The 11,354-nt window shown below is 40.7% G+C and overlaps 1 protein-coding gene across 2 annotated transcripts in view; it reads right to left on the bottom strand.

The window, feature by feature from the left end:
- Positions 1-47: 47 nt before the first annotated feature.
- Positions 48-11,354, bottom strand: part of MBP (myelin basic protein) — a 120,300-nt gene continuing 108,993 nt past the window's right edge. For both annotated transcript variants that reach the window (XM_074576513.1, XM_074576514.1), the window contains exons 5-9: positions 5,467-5,574; positions 4,784-4,819; positions 4,156-4,188; positions 3,055-3,180; positions 48-493 (exon numbers count right to left, since the gene is read on the bottom strand). In XM_074576513.1, coding sequence (XP_074432614.1) covers positions 437-493; positions 3,055-3,180; positions 4,156-4,188; positions 4,784-4,819; positions 5,467-5,574 — 360 coding nt within the window. In that variant the 3' untranslated portion in view covers positions 48-436. The remainder of the gene's footprint in view (positions 494-3,054; positions 3,181-4,155; positions 4,189-4,783; positions 4,820-5,466; positions 5,575-11,354) is intronic.

Below are 11,354 nucleotides of genomic sequence, written 5' to 3'. Positions count from 1 at the left end.
TTTTTTTTTTTAACAGCAGTGTCTCAGAAATTCATTAACAGCAGTGCTCAGTATCCAAGACATTAGCTCTTTATTTGTAATTCTGATGTTCACTAAAACGAAACCAGGAGACTTGAGCTCAAATTAGGTGCTTGGGAGAAATAATGAAGTCCAGCATACAGTTAGGGCATCCTGAAGAAGAATGAGTAAAGTCAGAGATCCTGTTACTTCACATAAAATAAGGAAAACATCTAGTAAAGCTACTTTTTGTGTTCCTTTCATTCAACTGTTGGTCAGGGATTGCCAATAGAAGTTTGTATGATCTACTGCATGCAGAACCTAATTGGCATTAAGTAATGGATTGCATCTATCTAGGTAATTGTTGCAGTTGTTATTAATTTTAAGGCAGTTACATTATGAAGCAGAGTACATGATCCTCGGGTGGCATCTTAGAGCTTCAGCGCCTAGCAACTGGTGAACCAGACCGCGATCCAGGTCGGGACCCAGAGCCTCCCTGTGGAGGGAAGAATGGAGTTAAGTTAATTAAAAGGTACTGTATATTTGGGGCTATAAATTGAAAAACATCAATCTTTAGGACAACAACATTTTAAATAGTAGCTAGTGAAAATGGCTTGCAGTGCCCTGTAATACATTGCTGAATATTATTGGAATTTTCACATCAGAGAGATGATTGCTTTTTGTTTAATTTCACGTAGGATTAATTTATTCTCGCTAAATCTCTCATACAGGGCTAGACAGTCTCTCATGAATTATTTGTAGCTGCATGTTCTTATTCAAGCCTTCCTAATGAAAGCAATGTATTTACTCGGACATCTTGGAAATTTTCATTCTCATGCCTATTCCTGAACTGTGTACTTTAAAAAAACAAAAAACAACCAAAAAAAACCACCCCACCCACCAAAACCAAAAATTGCAGATCTTGCATACAAGTTGTAATAGTCTCACGTCGGAAAGAACTGACATGTAAAAGTTTTATTCTGTAATATTTCTTAGGGTAAATCGTTAATGTGATTCTATCAACATCAGTCTTGTATGGAAAGCTCAGATGCAAATAGAGGAAAAAAACTAAGAAAAAGTAAAGGGCTGGAACCTGTCCTATTTTTACTACTACTAATAAAACATCAAACTAGGAAAAAAAATACTTGCAACAATTCATACATTTGCAATTGAGAAAAGCCCTACAGCAGTTTTACAGCAAAGATGATCCAAGCGGAAGTTTTGGTGTTTCATTTTTGGAATTTAAGATCAGACTACCTCGGGTAGCTTTTCCTGGGCCTTTAGCAACTTTCTAGGGAAACCTTAAACGATACGCTTACAACCACAAATGTGAGAGAGTGTGGCAATTGTTACTGTAATCAGTTGATGACTGGACTATTTACTTAGAAAAAATTAGGCATATGTGTACTTTGAGATTTTGTTTGTTTATATTCTCATTTTTCAGTCCTCCCTCCTTAGTTATGCTGAACTGTTTCAAGGAAAACTTAGTGTAATCCATTAGGTAACTGGCTTTTTTTCATTCAAAGTTATTTTAAAGAATGGATAACTTTTTTTTACTGTAAAAGACTGCGGAATTATATAAAGAAATAGTTATTAACGCCTCCTGCTATAAGGAATGGGCCTAAATCAAAGGGGCCCGAATAAAACTGAGATGAGTTCCAAAAGTTATAATGGCTTGGAAAAGGCTACCTAAAAAGTAGAACTGGTGTATATATACATATCATCAGTTATATATAAATCCAAGTTAAATAGTTGTGATGGTTATGTAAAAGAGAGAATGTTAAATTTTGGGAGAGATTATTATCTGGTATTTTCAGATGTTCAAAAGAAATTTTACAAATCATATCAGTATGTAGCCAGGGTATTGATGTATCTGAACTCCACTAAAAAGGTACAAGTGCACAGTGTGAAAATTAGATGTAAAAGGTAAATTTTTGATTTTTACCTGGGCCTCTGAAGAGCTCATTCCTTTTCTGAAATTGCAACGTAAGAATTCTTACTATTGAAGTTTGCAAGCTGTCACTTGGTGATGCGTATGTATGAAAAACAGCTCTACAATGAAAGATATGTACCCTAAACTATGTAAGAGAGAAAAGTGTATTTTTGCTATCGGCGAAGGTGCTGTAATATCTCCTGTTGGAGAGTAAGAGTAGTAAGAGGCTGAGATGATCGGCTCTGCTAATGGGATCTCAGACCGGTCTTGGAAGTTAAGACTACTGCTGATCGCATTCTTCAGGTGCGAATAGTATGTTAGATGATTTGTTACTTGTGAATGCTTCACTACCTTTGAGGAAAAATCCAGCCTTAGTTAAAGTAGCTGCCAGCGGCCGTGATGTGCTTTTCACGTGTCTCTTTTCTGACACAGAATGTGAAAAATCCTCACAACAGACTTTTTTTTCCTCTTCTGTTTTCATTTATTAGCTGTGTTGGTGGGACCGTGCGGTGGCTCGAAATGGCGAACCGAACCGGATTAAAGATAATCTGACCAAATGTTTATTTTTCATATGGCACAGTGTTTCTAATTTGCCCCACTGTGTGGTGTCGCAGCTCACTGCACTGGCACGTTGTAGGGGGTCTCCCACCTGGGGTGGGAACAAGCAGGGACTGTTCAAGTTGTTACGGCATCTCAACCAACTATTTGTCCAGCACTGCCCTGTACTACCATTCTGCAGCTTATCAGCGCGCTTTCATTTTCACTAGTCTGAACAATTTAGCAGCAGCAAGCTGTTGTCACCTCGCTCATCTTCTGTGTTCCAAGCCATTGGTGTGCTCAGTCACAGCACAGATCCTGGTGCAGGTCTTTGGGGGACTTTGGGGACTTACCTTCTTTCCTGCCGGGAACTGACTGTGTATTTTTACCTTTGTTTCCTATCATGTAGGTAGTTATTAGGCCATGAGATAACCTTCTGGTTTATCCATGCAAATCTAGTTCCTTCAGAAGCCTTAAGGAAATGTAGTTGTTTCAAACATGGCAGGTTCTGGAGAGGTTTGGCTTCTCTCTTTCCTGGACTCAATTTTTTTTTTTTTGTACTTAGAGTAAGTTCAGTTGTACTTTACCAGTTTAAAGATTTTGGAAAGAGTGCCCTGGCCCTCATGATAGGATCCCTTATGTCCCTTGTGAGCAGATTTATGCTCATAGAATTTTCCGCTTCCTCCATATCCTGGCTTGTGTCCTTCACCACCCTGCAAAGAAAGATTTTCATATAGATTGCAAATTATCGCATGCCAATTATCATATGCACATTGTAATCTTTGTTTGTGATCACTGGAATGTAACACTCAAATGAGAGATTTAGAGGTGTTGGAATAAAACAATCTTTTACGTAATAAACAAGGATGAAGGACAATGTTAGGAAATTATCTGAAAGTATTCAAATCTGAAGGAAGCACCAATCTGTAAAAGAGGAATTAATAATAAAAAACTGGATACTCGGAAGGTTAACCTGCGTGACAAAACTTAAACTGTTTCAATTTCACGAGTTCTAAGATGTCATAATTTGTGGTGTTCTGATAGGGAAAGAAATACTTAATGGCTTGAAGGCTTTACTATTTTTGTCTTAAAGTGCAAGTAATTTACATGTCCGCCTCATATAAAATCAAACCTGTGGTAGAGAAGTAGAATTTAATGAGTTGTGAGGTAACTGTGGGAAGAACTTGCCTAATCGTTTAGGCAGATCTCGTCTTACCGAAAGGGGTTGCAAGGAAAGGTGGGACAAAATACTTGAATTAGTGACAGTGTTAGTTTTGCAGACTTTACTGTATAAAAGCAATTGGAGCTGTGGAATAAGCGCCCATCTTGTCCCAGTCCTCCCTCCCATTTTTGTCCTTCCCAGGAAAAGAAAAAAGCAGCAGATGAGTCTTCCAGGAGTCTTTAAGGGAAGAGAGCTTTGCCATGCAGTGGATTTTGCTCCCTTCAAGCTAAAGCCAAAGAAATTATCGCTGCGAGGCTGTCAAGTTGCTGGATAAGAGCAAGCAACAAAATTACCGTCTTAAAGTGCTGTGGGAGGAGGGGAGGAAAGTGCAACAGGAAAAGCAAAATAGCGAAATCGAGACAAAAACGAAATTATCGCGTTGCTGCAGCGGGTTGAGGCAACGGAGCGAGGTATGCTTTGGCCTGGTAAACAAAATGGCTGTGATGGAAAGCTCATCGTCACCTACCCAGCTAAATCTGGTGAGGGATAATCCTCTTCCCTGCACATGCAAGAAATAGAAACAATGACATGGTGATCACTATGGAACATCGCATCTGGCTGTACCATACGCAGCAGAAGATGAAAATGCAGTAAAAGTAACAAAATTCTGGCCAGATAATGAGGCAGGAGTTGAAAACAACAATCTGTGTAGGGTTAGTCCATAAAACAAGAAAGGTAAAATTCTTTATTATAAATTACAAGAACTGACTTTGCTAGCCATGGTTTGTCAGTATCATGTACTTTCGAGGCCAGCTGAGCTTAGTAAACGTAGAGGAGAGTTCCTGGTGGGTGAGGCTTGTTTGAAAGCATTACCTGTTATTAGTTCATTGCATAAAGCAATCACAACATAAATTGAATATAAAAATCCCTGCAAGAGGCTTTAAATTGTTGCATGTCATGCAGCAAGTCAAGAAGTGCATGAGGAAGAGAACCATGGCTTTGCTGTCGTAGTCCCTTGCTTTAAATATGCCCGGTGATAATTCCGCATTTTTACTTGGTGTCGATAAAGAAAATGAATCAGGCTAGCAGTTGGATTGGAATAAATCAGCCCACAAAAGATCTTGGACATTGCTTGTGCCCCTGAAAATGCTTACCTTTGCTTGCATTGGGGGAGGTGTACGGGGTGAGACCTAAAAAACAACACAAAAAAAGTTGTAAAACCAAGGCAACAATTAATGTAGGGAATCATCAAGCCTGTTGCCTGCTGTCAGGATTAAGTGCTCTCTAAGTAATCGCACTGAGAAGCTCCTCTGCTGTCTTAGGCTTTCCCTAGAACAGACTGGATTTTTGGTGTGGTTTTTGTTTGTTTGTTTTAAAGAGAAGAGATGCCTAAATACAGCCAATGCTGATGACACAAGGACAAAACCTGCAAATGGTGAAGCTGCATAATTTGGAATGGTTGTTGTTGAGATTTGACTATGCCAATGGAGGCTTCACCCACCTTTTTTTGGTAGCATTTTAGTATTTGTGTTTCCCAGTAAAAACTATTTTTGTATTTGAATGGCACGATGAGCTCAAAGGCAGAGTACAATTCATGAGGTTCAAAATAATGGCTGATGAATCATAGAATGGTTCGGGTTGGAAGGGACCTTAAAGATCACCTAGTTCCAACCCCCCTGCCCTGGGCAGGGACACCTCCCACTAGACCAGGCTGCTCAAAGCCCCATCCAGCCTGGCCTTGAACACTTCCAGGGATGGAATTGGGAGTGTTTGGTTACTGGTGGGTCCTAAAGAAAATATTTTATTTTAGTGCATAACAAGGAGAGAGGAGACTTACAATGTTCTTGAAGAAGTGGACTACGGGGTTGTCGTCACCAGGCCGGCCATGCTGAGATCTCTGGGGGATGGACCCTACGTGGTGGCTTGCCCTGGCTGCATGTATGTCCTGAAAGCACAATAGGCAAATCGCCAAGTCAGCTGGGGAGGAAAGGTAATCGGCAACTGTGTGAAGAGAAGAGTCATTTTCACCAGGAATGAAAAGAAGAGAAAAAATGCCTTGGGAATCTACAGAGACCGCAACCTGAAGTGGCCACTAATGCGAGGGAACAATTCTTTTAATACAATGGCACATACAGAGTACGTATACGGACATATGTTGTGCATAATATATGTGGATGTACATGTTTTTAGCATTGCAGCCCAGTGTGGAATCAAACCTGTTATTGGAAAGTTGTGATAACAGAAACCTTGTAATTTTCCTTCTTCCGTAAGTAGGATCGTAGAATGTAATTTTAGACATAAAACCTGAAACGGAGAAAAACGTAAAATGATATTGGGTTCTTCTCCGTGCAAGAGCAGGAATGGGTTGTGTATCATTTCTCAGTTCCCAAAGACCGCATAGCACCGATGAACCGCAAGAGCGATGCTTCATTTTAGAATGAGGGAATCGAATGAGACTGACGATACCTTCTATTTTCCATAGGGCTTCCCGAGCGATACAGAGAGAAGTCCAGTAAGCGAAGGTAAAAATAAGTAACAAAAATAACACATTGTGAAGAGCGAACACCTTGACTGGTAGTTAGAGCATGATGCATCTATTGCAGTGAAAATAGCGTCAAAAATGCGGTGTAGTTCCTGCTGTCTGGATGCAGCATGACAAAGTTTTAAAAAAATAACTGTTACCATATGACTGACCCAATTACAGATGTCTGCCCGTCATTGCAAATGACGTGGCTTCGTTGTTCAGTGCGACAGATCTGAACTATGTTCGGTGGGGAGCGGAGAAGGTAGGAGAGAATGAAAATAACAACAGTGCCACAGTGGTTCTCTTAGTGTAATGAATTCCCTGAAAACACAATGATGTTGTCAGCGTCGTGTGGATACTAAAAATTTTCATTGTACTCTAAAGATGAAATAGAAATCCATAGTGGGACAGTAGCTCGCCTAAGCACTTCCCTAGTAGCACAAACTGAATGAACACAGGAGTATGAATAGTTATTTAAAATATACTTTGCTTTCGTCACATACGGAAAAACATTGATCAGCTTGCCAGGGAAAAAGCTTGGTCTGATTGTTGGAGCAGGGCTCCTGGCTCATGAGCAGCTTGGTGATTTTTGACAAGTATGTTAATATCCGTAGAACAGACTTTCAAAGCTTTAGAGTCTTTTTGCACTTTTGAGTGACATCTCGTGGCATCAGGAGCCACCTCAAGCTGTTGGTACTGAAAATGGCCGTGCAGAGATTCACATGTTCTAAAAGTCTTGAATAAAAGGTCCTGTGAAATGATCTAGTGTTACTGCTCAAAGCTGCTACCTCAAAGTTGTATTTTTTTAAGTGAGTGATGTCAGATCTTGTGATCTTATGTGAATGAAATCGATTTATGTTGTGTTGGCTCATACAAAATGAGGTGAAATACCCAGCTTCATGAGTGGCCTTTTAAGTTACGCAGTTCTGAGGAGAAATGAGATTCAGATATATTGTTTAGAAAACTAATTTCCTTAGGATAAAAAATCGAGCCTATCCAGAAAAGTTGAGCTGGTACTTATCGGCACGGATTTTTGCGTGCTGATGATATGTAGATATTTATTCTTTAAAAACAGGAATTTCTGAATTTTATTGGATTTGTGAGATTTCTGTAGTGTCAGGCAGCCAGTCCTGCTTATACTTGCAGGTTCTACTTTGTCACTAGTTGTCTACTTTGTCGCTAGAACCTGCAGGTTCTGCTTTGTCGCTAGTTCCAGTGTTGCCAAAATATCCTCTGCTGTCACGATGAGGAAGAGGGAGCCAGCAAGGCATCCGCGCGTGCTTAGAACAAGTTACTTCAGCCATGTGTTTGTTTGTTTTTTTTAATCTAAGTTCAAATGAAGCATGGCCTTGCCTCTGGAACCAGCTTGACTGCCTTGTCTTTGGGATGAACACCATGAAATACGGTGGTGTTGCAGTTCCGAACGTCCATCGCTAGCAGCAGGAGCTGGTTGCTGTCTCACCGCAAAACGATGGCGGTACGTGAAGCGGAAAACTTCAAAATGAGATCTGATTGCGTGTAGCCTTCAACCCTGCAGTGGGCTACAGCTTGCCACCGAGGCAATTATCCCCGAAAAGGTGGGATAATAGGTTTTTGCAGCTTAGATGAGGTTGAGTTGCCTGAGTTTAGCATTCTGATCAGTTATTAGGTGCTAGTAATTTGGCTTGTTGGAAAGGTCATTGTGTAGCACATGCAAACTTTCTTCCGTCTGCGGTGCCAAATGTCAGCATAGTCTTTTAGAGCTCATCGGGTCGTAGCCGTGGCAAGTCTGAAGCCATTTTTAATGATGGTTCTGCGTGAGCTTAATACCCTGGTTTTCCCAGCATTACAAATAAAGCGCTTTCCTTTCATATTATCATCAGCAAGCTTCATCTGCGGTCAGAATCCTCTGTATTACTCTCAATTTGTGGCAGTTAATTACATGTTTCTCTTTAATTTATGGTTAGAATTACTCTTCCACCTGTAGATTGTTCTTTCAATTTTTGAACTCTTAAGGGCGGGGGGTGAAATCCAGTGTGTTTTTTTCTTTTTTTTTTTTTTTTTTTCTGAGACTGCTCACATTCATGAATTATGAAAATAATTTCCCTCAGAAGAGTAACAACTGATGTCTCCAGGTATTAAAAGTTAAATTTGAGTGGATTCAGGCGGCGCTTTGCTGAATGAAAGAGGAAAGAAATCTGGTTTCTCCTGCTGGGGTGGGCTACTGAGATGGTGTTTTATAATTGGACTTTGTTGAATGAGCTCCTCTAGTCACTGCGCGTTTCACTGATACGTTCAGAAGGTCACCATTTATCTTTAAATATGCTTTAAGTGCTTGGGGGGGAAACATAAAAAAGCATTCACCTTAAAGCATAATGGGAACACAGCAGAGCACCCACGTTTTAGGAATGGGTGACACTTATTTGCTTTTTTGCGTTGCGGGTGTCTCTCGCCCGGCAGCTGCAGCGAGGTCTCCCCCGGCGTCGTACGACGGTGTCAGGAATTTCAGTCGCAAGAGCATCACCAACAAAAAGCAAGCTTGGCTTCCGCGTCTATATACGATGGAACGTGCTCGCAAAGTATAGTCCTAAATTCAGAGCCCTTGGCTATTGTTTGTGAATTGGAAAACAGAGGTGCCTCTGTTTGTGCCCTCTAAAAAAAAAATAAAAAAAAATATATAACTGAGTAGTTTGTAGTCACGAACAGTCTTCCTTTCAAAAAAAATAGGACAGATGAGAACACTCAGGTGTTCGCTGTTCCCAGTTACCTTTTTGTTTGACCTCAGTAAAGGATCCCCGCTGAGTCAACTCTGCTGTACGCTCAAAAAAGCCAAGAAGGAAAGAGCCCTTAATCTCGATAATCTCAATTATTAGAAAACATTTGCCAGTACTGGCAGCTTAAGCGGTATTTGGGAGATCTGATGACACAGACGCAGTTTGCAACTTCACTGTGAAATTAATAGCTTTCAGGATTGACAAAGCAAGTGAGAACAATCTTTACGATGTATATAACATACCCACAGTTATTCTGTGGTGGGGAGGGATTCGGTATTGGAATCCTTCGCAGCTCTTTCTGGTGATGCACAAGAAAGTTGCATTATTTCGCTGTGCCGCCTACCTTATGTATTTTGGCCACTGAGACAAAGGAAGAACAGAGAGTAAGTTTCAATGTAGTGCAAAGAAAACATGTGCGTATTTTAAGTCTTAACAGTAGCTATACGTTGGCGTTGCATTCCCGGTTGTTAGCCTTGTACTTTCACATCAAAATAATTAAATTTACTGGCACAACCCCTATTAGTATTTTGAAAGAGCTGTTGGGTAAAAAGAAAATAATTTCTCTACCATAGTAACAAAAATCCGTGCGTAATTCAGTATGCGCTCCATTTTGGGGCTTGTGCGAGATTATTGCGTTTCCAGTTGAGGTGCAGGTACCTGAGGATTTGCTCTTCGGTGTTCGGAGGCTGAACCAAGGCTCTTGGTATTTTCTGTGGCACTCAGTGAGGGTTTAGGGCTGTTACCCTCCGTACCGTAACTCTTCTGGTTTGCACAGTTGGACCCCGTGTTTGATCATCCCGGTTTGTGAGCATACACGCATCTGATTTGAGATGTGGTAGGATTTGGGGGATTAACTTCATTTTCATATAAGCAGAATTGAAGTTATGTTTTCTGCGCGTCCTACTTGACTTTGTTTTCAGTAGCAGCAGCAATTTTTAGTGATATTATGACATCCCGTGAAATACATATCTGACCTTGCCTGGTGTAAACATGATGTGTTGGATCTTGCAACTCACACTCATTAAGAGGGACTTTGAAATGCATATTATAAACTCTCACTGAGCGCTCCCATCCTCCACAAGAGGATTGCTTATAACTAAAGATCGCATATACAGGTAAATATAAACTTAAAGCTCTAATTCCCAATCAGTGGATAATATGCATTAGTGACAGTAATAGTATTAAGTTGTTTTTTTTTTTTTTTTTTTGGTTTGGAGTACTGAATTTATGGTTTTCCAATTCCTTTCAGTATCATCGTTACATAGTTTTGTTGCCTCCTTTAGTATGTGAAATGCAAATCTAAAGAACGTCACGTGTCATTTCAGTAATGGCAATATCTAAATACATATGAAATATGGAAAAGAGCTGATTTAAAATGTAATCAAGCCAAGTAAGCATCTCAGGCATTGGTAAGAACGAAAAACAACGGACGTTTTCATGGATTCAGCGGGTTTCGTGGTTTTCATTGGGTTGTCTTCATGAAAGGTACATAATTAATTTAAAAGAAATCATAAAAAAATCGACAATTTTCAAGTTCATAGAGAGCTGAAAAGTACATTTGGACGGCCTTAGGAAACCAAACCGTTCCACAACCTACAGGATGTAATGCTTAACTCCCACTAAGAAATTCGCAACCGTACTGGTGGACTAAAATTAGTGGATTTTAGTGGACTTTAAGGGTTAAGTGATGAATACTCTTCATGCCGGTTTGTGTGAAGAGGGAGGTGAAAGAGTGACAGGCGATTTGTAAGAAGCTGCTCGCCCAGCTCATGTTGTGTAGCCCTTGAAATGGACACTGAATCCAAATTATAAGAAAATTCCTACCCAGGTTTGAACTTCTGTAGTTAGTACCATTTCAAACCAGTATTCCAAACAGGAATGGAGGGGCATCCTTTCAGTGAATATATATGGTAGGTTTTTAAGCAAGAGGAAATTTATTGTATACAGTTTGACAAGAGCAAGGTTGGGAAATCGGGCAGGCGCTTGCAGGCAGAAGTTGTTCCGTCTCGGGACTGGGAGATGCTCTGTACGTGGGGCTTTGTGCTTCTGGGGGCAGGTGACACCACGTCAGAGCCTTCCAGTGCTGCTGCCAAGGGTCTCATCAGGTAGTGATAGAACGTACAGCACACATGGAATGTGTATAATGTGTATACTATCCCTCCATGTTTATTCTAGTAGTACTGTACCAACTGCAAGACACACCGCTCAACCAGAGCTGTGTTAAGCTGCTGTCGTTGCTTCCATTTTCATTCACCTGCCACCCGAGTACCGGTTTGCTCTCCGTGATGGAGTTTGTTCCGGGCTGTTCACAACCTACAAAAAGCGGCGGGAATGCTGACATCTTCCCCGCGTGCTGGTCCGATGGTGACATAAATAATTAGCTAATTCAGCAGGCTTTTTCTAATCGCTTTAGAAAGGACGACCCGCACATCCTTGTAATGGCACTGT

The sequence above is a fragment of the Larus michahellis genome, chromosome 2 (genome assembly GCF_964199755.1).
Source record: "Larus michahellis chromosome 2, bLarMic1.1, whole genome shotgun sequence".
Taxonomy (NCBI): Eukaryota; Metazoa; Chordata; class Aves; order Charadriiformes; family Laridae; genus Larus; species Larus michahellis.
This window is presented reverse-complemented; position numbering and strand designations above follow the sequence as displayed.